Below are 24,023 nucleotides of genomic sequence, written 5' to 3' on the forward strand. Positions count from 1 at the left end.
GCTTGAGAGAGAGGTAGAGAGGCAGAAAGGTTTAGAAGGGAATTCTGGGGCTTAAAGCCTTGGCAGCAGAAGGCATGTCTGACAATGTTCAGGCAATGAAAATCAGTGATACGCTACTGACCAGAACAAAGAGATCCTGGGCACTTACAGGGCTGGTGAAGATTACAGATAAAAGGGAGGAGTAAGGTAATGGAGGTATCTGGCAAGATTTATAAGACACTTGGACAGGTACATGGACAGGAAGTGTTTAGAGGGATATGGGCCAAACACGGGCATATGGGACTACTTAAATAGGCAGCTTGGTCAGCATGGATGAGTTGGGCTGAAGGGCCTGTTTCCATGCTGTATGACTCTATGACAATATGAATGAGAATTTTAAAACTGAGGGCCTAGCCAGGTCTTTCACACCATCACCAAACCTCGCCACACATGTTAGGATCATTGTCTGAAGAACACTTGGGACATCCAGGTGACCTGAGCAGAACCTTATAAATGAAAGGACTTTCATTTTCAAAGTTCCAGAACTGTACATCACTGGAATTAACCATCCACATTCAAATAAATCCCAGCATCTCCCTCTTTGCTGCATCACATCGAATCTTTTTATTTCGGCAGTGAGAGATTTATTTCATTGTCCTGCTGCTTCTGACATGAGATAATCAACTTACCTCAACTAGAACTTTCACTTTTACGGTTGTCTTAGGTCAATCCGTGGGGGAGATAAGCAAAGTGCATGCAATCAGTACAGTATTAGGAGATGATTGGCTATACTTCAGTTGATTATGACGATCCAATCCAGTTATAACACTGATCTGAAATGCAATGCATTATTAATACACTATCAGTGACATCTGCTAACTGCATTAAATCTTATTCAATACTTCCAAACATATTGGTATCAGGGAGCATCCCAGTACAGTAAAACTCCCAGTAAATATATGACCAATGTGCCAAATTATTACTTTTGTTCAAAGCAGGAATTCTCCAAAATGGGAATGAAGATATCCAATAGGGAAATATCTATTCTGTTAACAGATCAATGTGAGTCTATATGAAAAATGAAAGATATGGTCAGGTGAAAATGATTAAACTTCTTAATGCACTTTATAAGTTGAAGTCTGACATTGGGATTGATTTAATGGGTATTTTTGTTAACAACTGATAATTGGAATCAGGAGACTGGATCTAATGGGAGTGAGGATGGAATCGGTGGTGAGGGAATGTTTTTGTGCATAAAAAAGTGTATGAAGAGGATTTAGTTTTTTACAACACACAAAAAGCTGGAGGAACTCAAGAGATCAGGCAGTATCAATGGAGGAAAATGGATGATCGACATTTCGGATCGAGATCCTTCACGTGGACTGATGAAGGGTCTCGACTCGAAATATCGACTGTCAGCCTGGATGAAGTGTCTCGATCCAAAATGATGACTGTCCAATTCCCTCCATAAATGCTGCCTGACCCGCTGAGTTCCTCCAGCTTTTTGTGTGTTGCTCCAGATTCCAGCATCTGTAGTCTCTGCGTCTCTGTCAGGATTTGGTATAGTCCCTGGCTGACTCCATAGACATTCATTACAATATCAATGAAAACAAAATAGTTTTAGTCTCCTGGGACTCGGGCCAATGTGACTGAATATGAAGTAGTTTGCTCAATAAGATCCCATATGGCTTAATTGAATAGGAGGTGGGCTAGTGGATTGGGACCCCTTTATCTGAATCAGAATCATGAATAGATAATATTTGTAAAATCTATTGTGTGGTATGCACTGGCCCTAAACAGTCAGAGCCTTAATGCTAAAAAGCACTGAGTTACTTAGAATTTCAACTAAGGGGAATTGGTTCTGACTCCCATTATATATCATTCTATCTAATCTGTATTACTTCACTCCAAAGCTACTGAAGGTTGCTTTATGGTGAATAATGCAGTCAGTGGGAATATTTTTCTAAAGATTTCTCTCCTTGGTGACTTCCAGTTTTTGCTCTCTCACATTTCACGGTGTTTTTGCCTCCACGAGCTATTTTCATTTTGCTACCTTTCACTGTTACAATAATGTCACTTTTACACTTCAATCATTTGGCACTGAGGGAAAAGTCAAATGTACTACATAGTGGTCTGAAATTGGGTGTAAATGCTTACATTGTTCTCTTGTTCCATTGCCATGTCATGTATATTTCAGGGATTTACCTTATATAAAGTCCAAAATTATGGAATAGACAAACCGACAATGGAGCATAGGAGAATGAGGGATGATATTAGAGAGGTGCATAAAATCATGAGAGGTATAGACAGGTGAATGCACACAGCCTTGTTCCCAGGGTTGGGGAATCAAGAACTAGAGGACATAGGTTTAGGGTGAGAGGGGAAAGATTTAATACGAACCTGAGGGGCAAGTTTTTCATCCAGAGGGTGGTCAGTATATGGAACGAGCTGCCAGAGGAAGTGGTTGAGGCAGGTACACTAACAACATTTACAAGGCACTTGGATGAGACATAGATAGGAAAGGTTTAGAGGGATATGGACCAAATATGGGCAAATGAGACTGGCTTAGATGGGAACCTTGGTCAGCATGGACTGGTTAGGCTGAAGAGCCTGTTTCTTTGCTCTATGATGCTATTTCCATGGTCTGCCTCGGGAGGTGATTGACTGGTGGACAGAGAAAATGATTCAAGGATGTGCTCAAATTCTCCTTGGAGAGGAGGCTTTTCCTACTGATTCCTGGGAGCCTCTTGCCCATGTCCTCATGTCCACTCAAAGTGGAGAAGGAACGTTCAGGTTGCTTGGAATGAACATCGAGATCGTGCATCAGGAGCACACAGAAACCCGACCTAAGTGCTGGAAGGAACGCACCACCTCATAAACCATCCATCCGCCCTGTCAGCCAGCTCCTGCCTCACCTGTAGAAGAGGCTGCGTTCCCACATTGTCCTCATTAGCCACCTCAGAACCCACCAAGCCACAATAGAAGCAAACCATTCTCTATCCTGGGGGACTGCCTAAGAAGAAGACACTATAACATTAGTGTTGACACACAATAAAATCGCTGCACATTAACAATACAGCTGTGCTGTGAATGCATCATAAAATTCAGGCTTTGGCCAGCTATTAACAATAACATCTTGCATTTGTATTGCGCTTTTAATACTGCAAGGCATTCCAAGGAACATTCTAAAACAAAAATTGATGCCAAGTCACATGAAGCGATGTTAGGGATGGTCACCAAAAACGGTCAAAAGAGTGGGTTTTAAAGGGAGTGTTAAAGAAGGAAGGAGAGGTGGAGAGATTTAAGGAAGGAATTCCATGGTTTTGGGGCCTTGATGGGTGAAGGTACAACTGCGAATGGTGGAGCAATTAAATTGGGGAGTGTTCAAAAGGCTAGATCTCTGTGGAGATCTCAGAGCGTCATCGGGTAAAAATTTTAGAGATAATGAAGGTTGAACTGACAGAGAGATTTATAAACAAGGGTGGCAATTTTGAAACTTGCTTAACTGGGAGCTGGTGTAGACCAACAGACACCGGCGAGATGGGTGGAGACGATAATCTGGAGTTGAAGGAGAGTAAGAGGTTGGAGCCAGTCCAGAAGTTGGAATTGACATCTAGAGTGCGCAGGGACATGGATTAGAATTTAGGCGGCTGAGGCAGATGCAGAGGTGGGTGATAACATGGAGGTGGAACCAGGCAGTGAAGGCACAGGCATCCGGGTCAAAGGCACCAAGTCTGCAAAGAGTCAATTATTTTGGGCCAGTTTTGAAGAATGCATGTTTGGACAATGTTTTATCAGTCAGGGATACAGCACATGGCTGCATTATTCTCTTGGGCAGAAATGGCCTATATGATTTTCCTGGAGCAACACACAAGATGCTGGAGGAACTCAGCGGGTCAGGCAGCACCTATGGAGGGAAATGGACAGTCATCGTTTCGGGTCAAGATGAAGTCCAGATGAAGAGTCTCAACCCAAAATGTCAACTGTTCATTTCCCTCTGTAGATGCAGCCTGACCCGTTGAGTCCCTCCAGCAGAGTCATACAACACGGAAACAACTCATCCATACCAACAAAGATGCCCATTTAAGCTAGTCCCATTTGCCCATGTTTGGCACATATCCCTCTAAACCTTTCTTATCCACGACCTTACCAGCATCTTGTGTATTGTTCCAGATTTCAGCATCTGCAGTCTCTTGTGTGTCCATGATCCTCTTGTACTTCATTCCATTACCATGTCAGCTATGAGGCTGTATTCAGGAGTTTACACAGTAACATCAGTGTCAATGCACAGTGAAGTTGCTTTGCATTAATGATGCCTTTTCTGTCCCTCACGGTAGAGATTTGCCTGTTGACCCGTGGCCGTCGAACAGCGAGCGTACGAGCCGACACTTACTGCAGGCTGTACTCCCTCTCTGTGGACCACTTCAATGAAGTGTTGGAGGAATACCCAATGATGAGGCGTGCCTTTGAGACAGTGGCTCTGGACAGACTCGACAGGATAGGTAAACCTTTTCATTGTATTACTTCCTGCCTAGCTTTCTCTTTCTCACATTAACAATGCCAGCAAGCTCACACTCCCTTTCCAGGTAGCCTAGTGGATAAGTTAATTGACTGCCACCTGGAGACTTGGACCATTGCTCTAGAGACCAGAGTTTGAATCCCACCATGGCTGCTGAGGAATTTAAGTTCAGGTGATTAACTAAATATAGAACTCAAATATTATCAAATTATAATAAAAACCCAGCTCATTCAGCGACAGAATTATTATTACTATTGTTAGTCTTTGCATCAAGCATTCAAACGTCGGTGAAGGAATTGGCATAAGTGCACCTCAAAACTATAAAATGATTGTGCTGATCACATTTTCTTTAAATCTGACATCAAAACAGAAAATACTGGAGATATCTAGAGAACGAGAAACAGAGTTTTGAAGAGAGGTCATTGACATGAAAAATTAACTCTGTTTCTCTCTCCACAAAGGCTACCTAACCTGCTGAATATTTCCAGCACTTCACATTTGTACTTCACATTTCCAGCATCTGTGGTAATAAGAATCATAGAATTGATAAAATTAGTCAATTTTTGAGAATACTTTATAACTACTGAGCTGCAAGATATTTAAATCTCTAATCTAATATCATTTCAATTCACACCACGTTCAAAGTTCGCAATCTTAAATCTAGACCTTTCTATTTTAATTGCCAAAATTATGTTCCTCTTTTCCTTTCTGTTGTTTGAATGAAGCAATGAGTTGAGCAGATAATGGAAAAGGAATGACTGAGATTCAGCCTGTGACCTAATCAACAGAGCAATCCTTTGAGAGCAAGAGGAAGCAATGTAAATTTGACAATATAATTGAAACCTCAGAACATTATAATTTTAATAAGTAATCTGTTACTTGTCAGATTTTTGGAACATGCCAATAGTGATTAAGGAGGGGCAGTGCAGATTATTCACTGTATTTTAGTCCAATTTTTTCTCAAAAAAATGTAATGAGAGTTTAAGTGTAATCATTCAGTGTTTGAATACCGATTATTAATTGATTGCTGATAGAGAATGTGATTATTATTCACGCAACAGTAAACACTCTTGGCAGACTGTATGCTGCGTTCACAAGTAATTCATATCATTTTTACCTTCTCGATGCTACCTACAGTTTAATTTCTTTTAAATGGAAAACAAACCATGGCTCAACAGTTCAGTTCAGACTCTTGTATCTCCAATGAGAGGATTGTGGGTTCAAATATTAATCCAGGTGCAGGTTATGCCCAAGTGCATTATTAACCTGTGCATAATCTGCGATGAGATTTCTTTAGTGCAGTGTTAAGAGAGTGCTTCGTTGTTGGATATTCCTTTCATTGAAATGAGGTACCATCTACCATTAATTTAATGAGAAAGATCTCTCAGAGCAGAAATTCACTAGTGTTCACTCCAATCATCTCACATCACCTGAATAGTAACTTAACCATTTCACTACTGGACCCATAGGGAAAAAAAGGCAGACCAGGTCTGCATTGCCCTTCCTCAACATCTCATGCAAGGAAACCTGCAGCTAAAATGCATCAGAGGTGTGACACTGGCTTATATCCTACATGGATGCTGCAGTGCAGTTCCAAGGAGTATGAATCATGCCGTACCTACCCCCTGATGTGACTTCATTGCATAGAATTATTAGGGGGCCAAGACAGAGTGAGTAGAAAGGATCTATTTCCCTTAGCAGAAGGATCAGAAACCAAGGGGCATAGATTGTCCAAAGATGAGGGAAAATGTTTTCACCCAGTGGGTGGTGGGCGTCTGGAACTCACTGCCTGAAAGAGTGGTGGAGGCAAAACCCTTCATCGTGTTGAACTTGAAAAAACAACTTGAAGTGCTGTGGCCTGCTGGGCTGTGGACGCAATACTGGAAGGTGGGGCTTAGCTGGGACTGGTATATCCCAATCTTTTTTTGACAGGTATCCAGATGATGGGCAGAATGACCTCTTGCTCTGTCGTAACCTTTCTATGATTCTGTAACCATATAACAGTGCCTTGCTGCTTACAGTGTCAACCAGTGGGTTTTGGCAGGGAATCCAACAACATGGTGACATAGTGGTTATGTTACTGGAGATGTGACTTCCAATCCCTCCACCTGCAGCTGGGGAATTTAAATTCAGGTAATTAAATACACCTGAAATTTAAAATCCTGGAATCCGCAATGATGAGCAGAAGTTTACTGGGCTGTTGTAGAAACCCATTCTTTCACTAACGAAAGAATTCTGCCAATCTTACCCAGTTTGTTCCACATGTTAATGCAGACCCACAAATGAGGTTGATTCTTAACTGCCCCCGCAGTTGTAGGGCCGTTAGTGATGGACAATAAGTATCAATATTGCCAGTGGTGTCTACATCCCTGGAATGAATAATCATATAGTATTGCTGTACAGCCATTGCAAAGGCTGAAATATGCACTCAAAATCTTAATAATCTTTGTATTACTAGCAATTTGCAGCAATTTGCTCGTCTGTCTCATCAATGGGATGAAAGTAGTTTGATACCAAAGTCAAAGTTGAGTTCATTGTCATGTGCACAAGTTCATGTGTGCACAGGTGCAATGAAAAACTTTCTTGCAGCAGCAGCAGAGGCACATAGCATCAGATAAACAGCATTCACAAAAAAAATAATTAATACAATTTTTACAAAGAACACAATTAGGACAAAATAAAACAAATTCCATTGTAGTGCAAAGTGATCATAATGTTGCTGTACTGAGGTTTATGAAGCTGCTGACAAGAGGCACAATGTGAAGATCTGTGCCTTGTTCCCCCCAGTCCATAGACTGCTGATCACCCGCCTCACACGTGGAGCACACCTATATGTTCAGTGTGCGTCGATGACTAAAGTCAAAGTCGAGTTTATCGTCATATGCAGAAGTACATGTATGCACAGGAGCAACGAAAAACTTACCTGCAGCAGCACAGGCATGTAGCATTAGAGGCACAAAATTCACAAGAAAAACATAAATTAAATGTAAATTATACAAAATTATAAAGGAAAGAACACAATTAGCACAAAAAAAACAAGGTCTATTGTAGTGCAGAGTGGTCAAAGTGGTCATAGTGTTGTCATACTGAGGTAGTGTTTGGAGTTGTACAGGTTGGTTCAAAAACCGAATGATTGAAGGGAAGTAGCTGTTCCTGAACCTGGTGGTGTGGGACTTCAGGCTTCTTTACCTCTTGCCTGACGGTAGCAACGAGAAGATGGCATGGCCCGGATGGTGGGGATCTTTGATGATGGATGTTGCCTTCTTGAGGTAGCAGCTCATGTGGATACTTTCAATGGTGGAGAGGGATGAGCCCGTGATGTATTGAGCTGAGTCCACTACTCTCTGCAGCTCCTTACATTTCTGCACATTGGAATTGCCGTACTAGACCATGATGCAACCAGTCAGGATACTTTCAAGCTGTCGTGCATCCTGTCAAGGTACAGAAGAAAAATGATGAATGCAAGGGAATCCTCCTATCGTGCAATTTCACCTTCTCCTCTGCACCGGAAGTCCCCAGTACAAAGTCCAATCCGATCTGGGGAGTTTGACCTTCTTATGTGCAGTCACAGAACTGGGAGAATGAAAGGGCATGGATTGGGAGAGGAACTATATACACCTGATAGTCGGAAATATGATTGAGTTTTCAGATGTGCACTCTTCTGACACAGAGCTGGGTGCAAAATTCACAGAAGTTAAGTAAGTACAACGCATGGCAATAATGTCAAAACCCTCAACCATGCAGTCGGAAATGGAACCCTATCCACCGTGGGACAAATCTGCATCAAGACAAAAATTTTGCAACAAAATGGGGATGGGATAAAACAGACTGTGCTTATAGCGTTTTGACATTTGGTCAACGCAGTACCTGTTGCATTCTTATGCCTCATTCTGCACTGGCAGATGTATCTGGCTCAGTGGAACAGACAGTAGCTGAGAAACCACTGCTAATGACGTGAGTCAGCTCACACTTGGTTTGCTCATGTGGCCGACTATTTTAACGGCGGCAATGACACATCTGAAATAAAAGGATAAATCCCTCCCTTCAAAGTGGACAAGAGGAAGTCAGTTGCTCAGTCACTTATAACACCAAGGATGACTTATTTTTCAGTATTCGCTGCAGATTTTCTGAAAAAAGACCATTTCAGTATCGTGATGACATGATGTCAGAGGTTTAGATCACACTTGCTGAAGGAACGATGACAGCAACACAGGAAGATAAACGTTGCTTCCTTTAGCTTAATTAGAGCCCTTCAGAACACCAAGGCTTATTAAAGCACTATGAATAGCTTCTGGATGCAAGGTTATTTTGAATAAATATATTCTCCTTCTTCTGACAAGCAGAGAATGGGAAATCATAGCATCAAAATTACAGAATGGAATCATCATAACAGTGGAAGCAATGCTATGGGCTTCACTTCTTGCCGTTCCCCAAACCATCTCCCCATGTAATTGCTTCTCTCTGTAGCCACACTCTGTTATGATAGGGGTTCTTCACTGGAAGTGCAGAAAATATTTTTTGTCATCAGAGTTTAAAGTTGTGCTAGTTACAGTCTGCTAGCAATACAATAGTTCCTTAATTCCAATTACTTGATCATTCAAAAAAAGTGAAAATTTGATGTGTTGTTTATGTTATTTAGTTCAACTGACAGGGTAACTGAATTGCTTTAGTTTTGTGCGAAATTTGTTTTTAAGTTATAAACCTTTGTTCTATGACCTTTGACCCAATGTTTCAACTCTCTTATGGTTTGTCCTTAATATCTGCTCTCATTCCAGTAGCAATTAGCCTTTCATAGGCACTTTTTCCATAGTGAGTTCATAAGACCTTCTCAATTTTGGTGTAAAATTATCAGACTTTTGAAAGAATGTCTCATATGCTAAAAGCTGTACTTGGATAAATGTGAGGTGTTGCACCTTGTTAGGACAAATGTCAAGAGGCAGTACACTCGTAAGGGCAAGACCCTTAACACTGTTGAAGAGCAGAGAGACCTTGGGGTGCAAGTCCATAGTTCAATGAAAGTGGCCACACAGGTTAAGAAGGCTTATGGAATGCTTGCTTTCATTAATTGAGGTACTTGGGAGTCAAGAAGATATGATGCATCTCTATAGAACTCTGGTTAGGCCGCATTTAGAGTATTGCATGCAGTTCTGGTCACCTCATTATAGGAGGGATGTTGAGGCTTTAGAGAGGATACAGAGGAGGTTTACTAGGACGCTGCCTGGATTAGAGAGCATGTGCTATCAGGAGAGGCTGGACAGACTTGGGCTATTTTCCCTGGAGCAGTGGAGGCTCAGGGGTGATCTGCTGAAAATGTATAAAATTATGAGGGGCCTAGATAGAGTGGACAAGCAATATCTTTTTCCCGTTATTGAGCAATCCAATACCAGAGGGCATGCATTTCAGGTGGGGGGGGGGGGGGTAGGTTCAGAACAGATGTGAGAGGTAAGTTGTTTTACTCAGAGAGTGGTGGATGCCTGGAATGCGTTGCCTGATAGGGTGGTGAAGGCAAATTCATTGGGGACTTTTAAGAGGGGCTTGGATGGGCACATGAATGAGAGGAAAATAGAGGGATATGGGCATTCTGTAGGTAGGACGAAATAACTATGTCGGCACAACATTGTGGGCTGAAGGGCCTGTTCTGTGCTGTACTTTTCTATGTCCTTGATCTCCCAATCGACCTCGTCGTGGCCCTTGCACTTTATTTGTCTACCATCACTGGACTTTACAAGTGCAGCACTGTGTTCTGCATTCTGTTTTCCTTTTTACTGCCTCGATGTACTTACGTATAGAATGATCAGTCTGGATGGCACACAAACAAAAGATTTTTACTGTATCTCAGTACATGTGACAATAATAAACGAATTCCAATTCCAATAGCTTATGACATGTTTCCACCCCCAAGCATCTTCATCCCCAGCTAACCACAGAGCCCCTGTCCCCACGCACTCTGCACTCTATGTTACTCTCTTCCTTCTTTCCACGTCAACAATCCAGAAGTTCAAGTGCAGATTAGCTGATCCAATATGAGGAACCGAAAATAAGTTTGCACCTGATGAGTGGATGCAATCCAGCAGGGAATCTTGGACATGTTGAGTCCCTTTCCTTTCTCAGGAGCCAAGCTCTAATTTGTGGGTGAAGGGCCAACATTTGAATTACCAAGACATAGTAGACTATGGACAAAGTGCTGGTAAATGGGATTAGTGAAGATACATACTTGATGGTCAGATAAATATAATGGATCAAAGGGCCTGTTTCTGTGTTGTATGATTCAATAACTCTGGTGGATGCATAGAAACTGGATAATCTCTCACTAGTTGCCCACTACTCTTTAGCCTGCACAAACCATAGAATATGCACACTTCAAAATCCACTTGTTGTTCAAAACACCTCAGCATTTTATAGTGTTTTAATCACTTTTATCAATCCATTTTGTTTTAGTTATTTAAATTTATTTCAATAGAACATAGAACATTACAGCACAGTACAGGCCCTTCGGCCCACAATATCCATCTAACCCTTCCCTCCCACATAGCCCTCCATTTCTCTATCATTCATGTGTCTATCTAAGAGTCTCTTAAATGTCCCTAATGTATCTGCCCCCACAACCTCTGCAGGTAGGGTGTTCCACACACCCACCACTCTCTTCGTAAAAAATTTACCTCTGACATCTCCTTTATACCTTCCTCCAATCACCTTAAAATTAAGCCCTCTCATGTTTGCCATTTTTGCCCTGGGAAAATTGAGTTCACTTGGGTTTCTTATCTGGTTTCCAGATACAGGAGTCTGAGTCAGCAGCACCAAGGGACCCTTGGACTAGTGTTACCGACCCCTCCAGAATGATCCAGGAATGAAAGCATTTTGCTAACCCAATGTGTCAGCTGTGGCTTAGATGAATCAGGCCACTAGTTTCCCCGGATAATGTGTGAGGCAGCCCTCACGGCTATCAGTCTATGTCAATGCATTCTACATAAAACTGGGTGACCATCCCACTCCAGAACCTTGAGCATAAAAATCTAGGCTAGTGCTCCAGCGTAGTGGGATTGTAGCACTGTTGGTGGTAGTGCCTGTTCTGTGAACTAACCATGAAAGATTTCATAGCACTCGGCTGAAGGGGGAGGAATGTGTGGGTGATTGGGTAGAAGGAGAGGGTGGGCAAGGGGAAAATTAAGGAGAAGAGGCCAATGGAATCAGGAGAAGAAAACAAACCTGTTACACCTGCCCCAACACCTCTTCCCTCACCACCATCCAGAGCCCTAAACAGTTCTTCCAGGGGATCTTTCACATGTGAATCCATTTGTGTTATTTATTGTATCTGGTGCTCCTGGTGCAGCCTCCTCTACATCGGTGAGACCCGGCGCGGCTTAGGTGACTGCTTCATCGAGCACCTTCGCTCCGTTCGCTGTACAAGCCGGGACTTCCCTGTGGCCAGCTGTTTTAATTCCACTTCCCATTCCCACACCGTCATGTCTGTCCACGGCCTTCTCCACTGCCAGGTCGAGGCTAAATGCAGATTAGAGGAACAGGTTAGAGGAACAGCCCCTCATATTCTGACTTGGTAGTCTCCAACCGGACGGCATGAACATCGGATTCTCTAACTTCCAGTAACCACTCCCCTTTGTCGCTTCACACCCCCCGCCCCGCCCCTGGAAAGTGCAGAAAAGATTTACAACGATGTTGCCAGGACTTGAGGGACTGAGTTATAGGAAGAGGTTGGACAGGCTAGGACTTTATTCCATAGAGCGTAGGAGACTGAGAGGTGATTTTATAGAGGGGTATAAAATCACAAGGGGCATGGATAGGCTGAATGCACTCAAGTCTTTTTTTTTCCGGAGTTGAGAAATCAAGAACTAGAGGGCATAGGTTTATGGTGAGAGGAGAAAGGTTTAAGGTGAGAGGGGAAAGGTTTAAGAAGAACATGAGGAACAACATTTTTACACAAAGGGTGGTATCCATGTTGAATGAGCTGCCAGAGGAAGTGGTTGAGACAGGTACAATAATAACATTTAAAAGACAGTTGGACAGCTACATGGATTGGAAAGGTTTAGAAGGTTATGGGCCAAAAGCCTAGACTTATACTCATGGAGACACAAGACTGCAGATGCTGGAAATCTGGAGCAACACACAAAAAGCTGGAGGAGCTCAGTGGGTCAGGCAGCATCTATGGAGGGAAATGGACAGTTGACGCTTCAGGTCGAGACCCTTCATCTGGAATGGAAAGAAAGAGGGGAGATAGCCAGTATAAAAGGGTGGGGGGGAAGAGGTGGAGCACGAGCTGGCGGGTGATAGGTGAATCCAGGTGAGGGGGGGAAGGTAGGTAGGTGGAGGAGTGGGAATGATGTGAGAAGCTGGGAGGTGATAGTTGGAAGAGGCAAAGGACTGAAGAAGATGGAATCTGATAGGACAATAGACCGTGGAACAAAGGGAAGGAGGTGAGGAGGGGAACCAGTGTACTTGTGCTCAAGTACAAGGGTTTAGAAGAATGAAAGGTGATCCCACTGAAGCACCTGAAATTCTTAAAGAGCTTGACAGGGTTGATGCAGGAATGAGTTTTGCCCTGGCTGGAGTGCCCAGAACCTGGGGTTACACACTCGCAGTAAGGGTTGGCCATTCAAGAAAGAAATAAAAAGATTTTTTTCACCCAGAGGATGGTAAATATTTGGAATTCTCTACCTAAGAGGGCAGTGGGGCCTTGGTTGCTGAGTTTATTCAAGAAATCAATACATCTGTAGATACAAAGTATAGCAGTAAAGTGGTACTGAGGTAGAAGATCAGCCATGGTCATATGGAAAGGGAGAGCAGGCATGAGGGGCTGAATGGCCTACTTTATAAGACTTTGGCTGAGCCACATCTGAAGTATTGCATTCAATTCTGGTCAGCTTATTATAGAAAGGACGTGGAGGCATTGGCGAGGGGGCAGAAGAGGTTTACCAGGACGGAGATACAAGAGACTGCAGATGCTGGAATCTGGAGTAACACACAACGTACTGGAGGAACTCAGCAGGTCGAGCAGCATCTGTGGGAAGAAAGAAATTGTCGACATTTCGGATCAAAACCCTGCATCAGGACTTCCTCCCACAGATGCTCTCGACTTGCTGAGTTCCTCCAACACCTTCGTTGTTGCTCCAGGTTTACCAGGATGCTGCCTGGATTAGAGGGCATGTGCTATAAGGAGAGGTTGGACAAACTTGGGTTGTTCTCTCTGGAGTGGCAGAGGCTGAAGGGAGACCTGATAGAGGTTTATAAAATTACGAGAGGCATAGATAGAGTAGACAGCCAATATCTTTTCCCCAGGGCTGAAATGAGGGCATGCATTTAAGGTGAGAGGGGGTAAGTTCAAAGGAGATCTGAAGGGCAAGTTTTTTTTACACAGAGAGCGGTGGGTGCCTGGAATGTGCTGCCAGGGGTGGTGGCGGAGGGAAATACCATGAGGCATTTAAGATGCTCATGAATTTGCAGAGGATGGAGGGATATGGACATTGTGTAGGCAGAAGGGATTAGTTAGGTTAGGCATTTCGTTAGTCTAGCACAACATTGTGGGCCGAAGGACCTGTTCTTGTGCTGTACTGTTCCATGTTCTATGTACTTCTGCTTCTGTTTCTTCTGTTCTTCTCCTCAGCTGAGTCAGCACCACAGCTTCCACTCAGGAATTTTCCAGTTATCATCTTATCTGTTGACAGATCCATGAAAAATTAGTCCCAGTCTTGAAGACGCCCTTGTTTAAAATCAAACTGAGGAAGTAACAGTATAACAGAGTTTGTCTGTACAAACTGTGTTCTACTTTCTGGACTTACTCTCCTCTTGAACATGCAAATTAATAATGATAACCTACTTTTTTTGACAGTAGTCCTCTAGGGGCAGAACTAGTCTGTGCAAGATTCCAGCCATTAGTTAACTGCTGATCACTTCTGCAGCAACCACTGTGACATTGCTGATTTTCAGTACAGTGCACACTGTCTGATGAAAGGAGAGAGAATAGAACCATAGTCCCGTTTTAAATTGGTCTAGCACACCAGAGCACAGCGGGAGGAAAGAACTTGGCTTTATACAAGCTGTTTTGACAGCCTCAGAACACCCTGAAACACCTTACATCTGATGTTGTAATGAAAGAATTTCCGCCTTGTGCAGAGGAAGAACCTTTAAACAGTTATATGATGGTGACCAGATTAAGCTGTAAATTGCAACTGAAAAGAATTACATCAATTTTTGAACAAAGGCTAAATATTAAATACAATTTCATGTCTTTTCAGTGGTTGGGGGTGAGGTTATTTTCTCATCATCAAATTATATTAGGTAATTCAATGTGTTTTGGTCAAAAACAGTACTGCTTTTATGTACTATATTTTCTCTTTCACTAGTTCAGCTACCTTTTTCATGAACCTGCAACCAAACATTTGGAAAATTGGTTGTCGCACAGCACAGAAACAGGCCCTTCAGTTCATTAAGACCACACCAACCATCAAGCACCCATTTATACTCATGCGATGCTATTCCCAACAGGCAGAGAGTAATAGGGAGGGAGGAGGGAATGGGAGTGAGGAGAAGGCAGCAACAGGAGAAAGAGCTGTTAGGGTCAAAGTAAATGTGTCAGAGAACATAGGTTAGGCTTGAGGGGGTTGGCAGAGAGGATCAAATCCCAGTGGGATCCTCAGGACCAAGAAAGGAGGTCTGGCCAAATGGAAGAAAGCTGTAATAGGAAGGAGATGCAGCCATTGCTGATATGGTTCCATTCGTGTGAAGACCTGTTCTGAATAACTACCTCTTGGTAGCATTGTTGTCCTTAACATGAGGCAGACAGTAGCTGCAGGGGTGGTCAAGGCAGTTACTAAGAAAGAACTTGCTGCAAAAGACACCAGGGCTGCCAATAAAGTGTTAAATAAGAAGGGAACATCACTATCACCACCCTGTGCCCACCCCGCCGTCCCTCTTTTGTCCACCTATCACTGCTCTGCTTTTCCCTCCTATATATTGGGCTTCCCCTTTTCCTATCTTCAGTCCTGAAGAAGGATCCTGACCCAAAACGTCGACCGCCTGCTTTTCTCCATGGATGCTGCCTGGCCTGCCGAGTTCCTCCAGCATCATCGTGGTTTTCATTCTTCAAGGGAACATCACCACCGGCCACCAACGTCCAGCAGACCTTGAGAATGACACCACCAAAATGTTTTAGGGGTTGGTGGGGGTGGGAGGTGGTGAGAGAGGGGAGTAGGAAGTAAAAAGTTTGATGTAGCAAGCAAAGGTTGTGGGGAGTTGTCGGGAGTTGTGGAGAATGAGGCAATTCCATGGCTTAATCTGCTTTGTGATGCTGGTATTAGAACATAGAACACTACAGCACAGTACAGGCCCTTCGGCCCACGATGTTGTGCCGACATTTTATCCTGCTCTAAGATCTACCTAACCCTTCCCTCCAACTTAGCCCCCTGTTATGGTTCTGCAAGTGAATTCTGGCCTCAGAGGTTGGGAAATAAGGGAAGAGGGGCAAGAGGCAGAGAGATGAATTAAGGGCACCCTCGGAAGGGGTAGGGTCAATAAAGGTCAGGGGAGGAGAGGATGGGTGCAGAGAACTGAAGATGAGTGGGGTTGCTATGGAGGCAAAAAAGAGGGTGGGACAGCAAGATAAGAGCGGGAAGAGGATTAGAGGTCACAGAATTATATAGGACAGAAACAGGCCCTTTGTCCCATTGAGTCCATCCTGGTGTTCCAGCACCCACTTATTCTAATCCCATTTTATTCCCCCCATATTCCCATCAACCCCCCCAAGATCTACCACTCCCCTGCACATTAGGAGCCAACTAACCTACCAACCTGCTTGACTTTAGGATGTAGGAGGAAACCGGAGCACCCAAGGGAAACCATTACAGTCACAGGAAGAACATGCAAATTCCACACAGACAGGAGCTGAGATCAGGATTGAACCTGGGTCACTGGAGCTGTGAGGTGGCAGATTACCAGTTGCTTCACCGTGCTCTCCCTAATAATCTGAAGAGTCCAAGCAGGGGAGATGAGGGGGAAGGGAGGCGACTGACAGACAGAATATGGTGGGGAAGGAGATGGGTTATTGAGAGAGGAGGGGCTTAATGAGGGAAGGGGTGAGCCACACTCTGTCGATTCCTCTTTAAATAATAGGTGTACTCAAGGTTTGTTAAGAAAAAAGAAATAATTTTTATTTAAAGAAGAACCGTAACGTGATAACACTCAGGAGATTACCTTTCTCCCAAGTTCATTTTATTTGCTGCCTCACAGGGAAACATCCAAGAACTATGTGGATCACGTAAAAATCTGATCTAATGACGTGATCTCACTGACCACTGCTGTAGTGTCAGCTAGGGGATGTCACAAAGTAAGTTCCACCAAAACAAACCTGCAATCACAACAGGCACCATAAAGGCACACGGTCTTGCCCTGGCAGCTGACACCACTTCACAGGTCTGTGATTCAGTTATTAGGGATTTTGGACAATTCAGAGAACGACTGAGAACTTGTGTTTCAGCTTCTGCATGGGGGAAGGGAAGGAGCAGAAGAGGGAGAAAATGGGGGAGTGTGCAGAAGGATGAGTGCAGGAGGAGAGCGTAATAGTGGCGAGGAAGATACCAGCAGGGAATAAGCTTTGGCTTCAGCCCGAGCAGTGGGTTCCAGAGAAACACTTGAAATCAGTGGCTGTAGGAGGAAGAGGGATAGCAGTGCTTGTTGTTTTGCGAGACATCACGGCTTGGTGTGGCAACTGCTCTGCCCGTGACCCCAAGAAACTGTAGAGAGTTGTGGACACAGCTCAGCACATCACGGAAACTAGCCTCCCCTCCATGGACTTTGTCTATACCTCTCACTGCCTCAGTAAAACAGCCAGCATAATCAAAGACCCCACCCACCCAGGACATTCTCTCTTCTCCCCTCTCCCATCAGGCAGAAGATACAAAAGCCTGAAAGCACATACCACCAGGCTCAAGGACAGCTTCTATCCCACTGTTATAAAACTATTAAACGGTTTCCTGGCATGAAAAGACAGGCTCTTGACCTCACAATCTACTTTGTTACGACCTTGCACCTTATTGTCTACCTGCACTGCACTTTCTCTGTAGCTGTGAAACTTTACTCTGCATTCAGACTTGTTTTACCTTGTACTACCTCAGTGCACTGTGTAATGAATTGATCTGCACGAACGGTATGCAAGACATGTTTTTCAGTCTACCTCGGTACAAGTGACAATAATAAACCAATTCCAATTCCAGCAGCAATGCATGTTTCCAGTCACAATCTGAGTATTTCTTTCAATCCTGAGTAATGCAGGAACCCATAATTTCTTTCAGGTAAACATGCTTCGGCTAGTAATTATTAATGATTCAGAATATTAAGATGCATGGGATCCACGGTGACTTGGCAGTTTGGATTCAGAATTGGCTTGCTCATGGAAAGAGGGTTGCGGTGGAAGAGTGTTATTCTGGCTGGAGGTCTGTGACCAGTGGTGTTCCACAGGGATCAGTGCTGGGACCTCTGCTGTTGTGATATATATAAATGACTTGGAAGAAAATGTAGACAGGTTAGTTAGTAAGTTTGCAGACTACACAAGAATTGGTGGAGTTGCCGACAGTGAAAAAGGTTGTCAAAGGATACAGCAAGATATAGATCAGTTACAGATATGGGCAGAGAGGTGGCAGATGGAGCTTAATATGAGCAAGTGTGAGGTGCTGCACTTTGGGAGGTCAAATATAAGAAGGAAGTATACAGTTAATGGCCCCTTATCAGCATTGATATACCAAGGGATCTTGGGGTCCAAGTCCATAGCTCCCTGAAAGTGGAAACAAAAGTAGATAGAGTGGTAAAGAAGGCATATGGCATACTTGCCTTCATCAGTTGGGTCATTGGGTATAAGAGGCAGGAAGTCATTTTGCAGCTGTATAAAACTTTGGAGTATTGTGTGCAGTTCTGTTCACTCCTTTACAGGAAGGATGTAAAGGCTTTGGAGAGGGTGCAGACAAGTGCACCACAATGCTGCCTAGATTAGAGGGTATCAGCTATCAGGAAAGGTTGGACAAACTTGGATTGTTTACTCTGGAGTGTCAGAGGCTGAGAGACCTGATAAAAGTTTATAAAATTGTGAGAGGCATAGACAATAGAATGTTTTTTTTCCCAGGGTAGAAATGTCAATTATTAGAGGGTGTAGCTTTAAGGTGAGAGGGGGGAATGTTTAAAGGAGATGTGTGGGGCAAGTTTTTTTATACAGAAAGTGATGGATGCCTCGAACGCACTGCCGGGGCGGTAGTAGAAGCAGATATGCTAGTTGTGTTTAAGAAGCTTCTAGATTGGCACATGAGTATGCAGGGAATGGAGGGATATGGACCATGTGCAGGCAGAAGTGATTAGTTTAATTTTGCACCATGTTTGGCACAGACATTGTGGGCCAAAGGGCCTGTTCCTGTGCTGTACTGTTCTATGTTATAATTGCAGAGATCTCTTTTCAATGCATTGTAACATTATGTATACAGTGCTACATTTTCAATGCATAATAGCACACTAGACTGCAAAGTGATGGGTCAATAGCACAGTGGTTATGTTAGTGGTTTGATAATCCTAGGTAATGATTTGGAGATTTAAATTCAAGTCCAACCAATTGAGCTGAGAAGTTAAATGTAGTTAATCAAATATATGTGGAATGAGAAACAGTATTGTCACCATGAACCTACCAGACTATTGAAAATCCATTTTGTTCACTACTGTTCTTCAGACAAGGAAATTCACTATCCTTAGTCCAGGCCAAATCACTGTGGGTGCCAATTCACTGCTGAAGCATGATAGAACATAGAACAGTACAGCACAGGAACAGGCTTTTCAGCCCACAATGTCTGAACTGACCATGATGCCAATCTAAACTAATTCCAACTGCCAGCACCAGGCCAATATCCCTCTATTCCCTGCCTATTTATGTGTTTGTCTAAATGCTTCTTAAACGTTACTATCTATTCTGGTTCTACCATGTTCCCCGGCAACACATTCTCGACACCTACCACCATCTGTGTAAAAAACTTGCCTCGTAAATCTCTTTTAAATGTTTGCCCTCTCACCCTAACGCTAACCTTCCAGTATTTTACATTTCCATCCTGGGAAAAAAATGCTGATCATCTACCCTATCTGTGCCTCTCATAATTTTATATACCTCTATCAGGTTGATAGCAGGCCATTTTGTTGTATTCCAGATTTGTTTAATTAACTGAGTTTGAAATTCCCCAGTCAGCATGACTGTGATGGGATTTGGGTTTGTCTCAAGATGATCAGTCCAGATTGCTGGCATGTACCCACTTAGTTACCATAGCCTCCCTGTAGGGTATGTTAGATTGGACTCCCATTATCTTGGCAAGTTCAGTGAACTATTAAAATCCAGAATAGTTCTAGATTCAAATACCAGTCTGATTTCTGCACAAACTGCAGAATCTATACTACAATTGGTCTGAGAAGCTAAATGTAGTTAATCAAATAAATGTGGAATGAAAAACAGTATTGGCTGTAAACTCTAAGACTATAGTTAGAGGGAATGGATCAGGTTCCCTCATGCTAACTATTCAAGAGACCCATGATGTAATGGTGCATGTGTGGGTGTTGGATCTGGATAGGATTGGGCTCAGGTGTGATGCCACTCTTGGTTAATTGGCTGCTGATGCTTGCTTACTTCATGAATAGTACTCAGTACAAGAGAGAGCCCGGTGCCAATGGAGTACATGTTAGCCTTGGGAAGTAGCACAAAGTAGGTGGTGTTACCTTTAGTTATTCAGCATTGTTTAAGTCAATAGAACTGACTATAACAGGCAGTGAATCCAATACTGCTGGCTTTGTAGTTCCTGCTGAGAAGAATACCTCACTTAATTGTTTCAGGGAAGGAACAAAACCATACAACAAAAAACACAGGAGAAATGAATTTTCTAACTCGCTTATGATTTGTTTGATATGGGTTTATTCAGATTCTGTTTCACACAATGCTGGATGTACACTACTAATCTCGATGTATTTTTTTGTGACATTCAGTGCTTCCCCCTTTCAACCAGCAATTAAGATTAATATGACTAGCATTAAGTAAAGCATCCTGAAACATGGTGGAAGTTGCATGCCTCTGATTGAAGAGTACATTTTAAATCCACTTTAATTACCCGTAATTATTATAGCACTAAAATTCAGTGCACGGTATTGTGGCATAACCTCTTCCATGCTATGATATTCTGCTTCTCCCTGCAACTTCCCATGCAACTTCAGGGGATGCAACACCCGCCCTTTTATTCCTTCACTTCTCACCATCCATAGGCCCAAACACTCCTCCAGATGAAGCAGTGATTCATTTGTACTTCTTCCAGTTTAGTGCATTGCAATCAGTGCTCACCACCTGAATGGTAATTGGTAATTGAAATATTATTGTCATATGTACTGAGACACAGTGTAAAATTGTTTTGCAAGCCATCCATACAGACCATTTCAAAACAAAGTTCATCAAGGTAGTACAGGGGTAAAACAACAACAGAATGCAGGATATAATGTTATGGTTACAGAGAAGGTGCTGTGCTGGTAGACAATAAGATAAGATAAGATATCTTTATTAGTCATGTGTACATCGAAATACACAGTGAAATGCATCTTTGCGTAGAGTGTTCTGGGGGCAGCCCACAAGTGTCGCCACACTTCCGGCGCCAACATAGCATGCCCTAACCTGTATGTCTTTGGAATATGTGAGGAAACTGGAGCACCCAGAGGAAACCCACGCAGTTACGGGGAGAACTCCTTACAGACAGTGGTCGGAATTGAACCCTGGTCACTACGCTGTAATAGCGTTATGCTAACCGCTGCACTACCGTGCCTGCCCGTAAGGTGCAAGGGCCATGATCAGGTAGATTGGGAGGTCAAGAGTTCATCTTTATCATACAAGAGCTTCAGATTAGTGCGAGGTGTTGCATTTTGGAAAGTCAAATCAAGGTAGGACTTTCACAGTGAACAGTAGGGCCTTGGGGAGTGTTCTTGAACAGAGGGACCTTGGAGCACAAATACATGGTTCCCTGAAAGCGGAGTCACAGGTAGCCAGGGTGGTGAAGACTGATGGCCTTCATCAGTCAGGGCACTGAGTATAAAAGTTGGGAGGTCATGGTGCAGTTGTAGAAGACACTGGTGAGGCCACACTTAGACTATTGTGTTCAGTTTTGGTCACCCTGCTATAGGAAAGATTTAATAAACTGGAAAAGTGCAAAAAAGATTTACAAAGATGTTGCCTGGACTTGAGGGAGGACATTCCCTTTTCCCCTGCTCTTATCCCATGGCCCTTTATGTTACTCTGTCCCTCCTACCTATCCAATTCCCTTTTGAAGCCTTGATTGATTCTGTTTCCACCACCTCTACAGGCTATGAGCTCCAGATCATAATCACCCTACCCTCACCTTGCTCCCTCTCCCTTGCACCGTTGGAACATGCTCCATTTCTGGAAGTTCAGTATACGGGCACAGCATGTAATGAATGGTATGATATTACAAGGGAAATGAATACCAAAGTAAGGAGTTTATGCCTCAGTTATATAGGGCATTGGTAGGATTACATCTGGAATGCTGTGTACAGTATTTGTCTCCTTAATTAAGGAAGGATATTTTAAGATATCTTTATTAGTCACATGTACATCGAAACACAGAGTGAAATGTATCTTTTGCATAGAGTGTTCTTGGGGGCAGCCCGTAAGTGCTGCCACGCTTCCGGCGCCAACCCGTACGTCTTTGGAATGTGGGAGGAAACCGGAGCACCTGGAGGAAACCCACGCAGACACGGGGAGAACATACAAACTCCTTACAGACAGCGGCCGGAATTGAACCCGGGTCGCTGGCGCTGTAAAGCATTATGCTAACCGCTACACTACCGTGCACTGGAGGCTCCTCCAAGAAGGTTTACTTAACTGATGGAACAAATGATCTGCTGGAAGAACTCAGTAAGTTGAGCAGCGTCTGTGGGGGAAAGGAATTGTCAACGTTTCGGGTCGAGACCCTGCCTCAGGATTGAACTTTGTTTGACTGGTATCTGGAATGGGCAGTTTGTCTCATGAGGAAAAGTTGGCCAGTGTACTCTTGTATCTGCTGAAGTTGACAAGAGTCAGAGATGATATGATTGACATATATAATAAGATCCTGAGGGGGGCCTTGACAGTTTTGATGTGGAGAAAATGCTTCCTCCTGTGGGAGAATCTAGAACTAGAAGCCACTGTTTAACAATAAGGAGGCACCCATTTATGACAGAGATGGAGGAAAATCTTTTCTCTCTTAGAACGTTATTTGAAATTCTCTTCCCCAAAGGCCGATGAAAGCAAAGTCTTTAAAACATTTTTACGGCAGAAGTGGATAGATTCTTGATGTGGACACACAGGAGACTGCAGATGCTGGAATCTGGAGTAACAAACAAACTGCTGGAGGAGCTCAGTGGGTCAGGCAGCATCTGTGGAGGGAGGTGGACTGTCGATGTTTCGGGTCAAGACCCTGCTTCAAGACTGGACTTTACTTGACAGATATCTGGACTGGATAAAGGGTCTCGACCCGAAATGCCAACCATTCATCTCCCTCCACAGATGCTGCTTGACCCACTGAGTTCCTCCAGCAGTTTGTTTTTTAGATACCTGATATGCAAGGAGGTGAAAAGTTACTGGGGGTAATTGGTAATTGGTAGATAGGAATACAGTTACAATCAAATCAGCTGTAATCTTACTGAATGGTGAAGCAGGCACAAGGGATAGAAGGTTTACTCCAGCTCCTAATTTGCACGTTGATAAGCCAAACCTGAATTGACAATCTGCTGAAGGAATTCAGCAAGTCGAGCAGCATCAGTGGGAGGAAAGGAATTGTTGACGTTTTGAACTGAACCCCTGCATTGAGAGTTTTGACCTGAAACATCAACAATTCCTTTCCTCCCACAGATGCTGCTCGACCTACTGAGTTCCTCCTCCTGCAGATTGTGTGTTGCTCCAGACTCCAGCATCTGCAGGCTCTTGCGTCTCCTCTTGAGTTGGCTTGGTGTGGGTAGTGTTGACCCACCTGCACATTGCAGCTTCCCACCTTGGCTTCCCTGGCTGTATGGCTCCCAACATCCCGCTACTTGCCGTGGCAACCACTCTATGAGCTGGAGCCATCCGAGGGTGGTGACCAGGCCACAGGCAGCAGGAACCAAGGCCTCGCCCACTGAGTACCTTGATAGCCTTCCGACAGCTTGTATTGTCAAAGGCCTTCTCACTGTTTGCCAACAGTCGGAGACATCGAGAAGCAATCGAAAAACAAATTAAGAGATTTGAAATGTATTAATTAAAAATTAATTTAAATCTGCATTCATCATTTCTAAATTAATTAGTGCTAATTCAAACCACTCTTTTTTTGTGTGTGTTGATGACACCGTTCGAATGAATGGGGCTATGCTGGAATAATCCACTGTACCCACTATAAGATGATATGTCCCTGCATTGCAGGACATTAAAGAACCATTGTTGGACTTGGTTATAGTCATAGAGTAATTCAGCACAAAAACAGGCCCTTCGGCCCAA

At 43.5% G+C, this 24,023-nt stretch overlaps 1 protein-coding gene across 1 annotated transcript in view; it reads left to right on the forward strand.

The window, feature by feature from the left end:
- The window catches only part of hcn4 (hyperpolarization activated cyclic nucleotide-gated potassium channel 4), a 318,234-nt gene that overhangs the window by 262,320 nt on the left and 31,891 nt on the right, over positions 1–24,023 (forward strand). The window contains exon 7 of the mRNA XM_052042380.1: positions 4,317–4,481. Within this exon, the coding sequence (XP_051898340.1) occupies positions 4,317–4,481 (165 nt within the window). The remainder of the gene's footprint in view (positions 1–4,316; positions 4,482–24,023) is intronic.

This window comes from Pristis pectinata, chromosome 32 (assembly GCF_009764475.1).
Source record: "Pristis pectinata isolate sPriPec2 chromosome 32, sPriPec2.1.pri, whole genome shotgun sequence".
Classification (NCBI taxonomy): Eukaryota; Metazoa; Chordata; class Chondrichthyes; order Rhinopristiformes; family Pristidae; genus Pristis; species Pristis pectinata.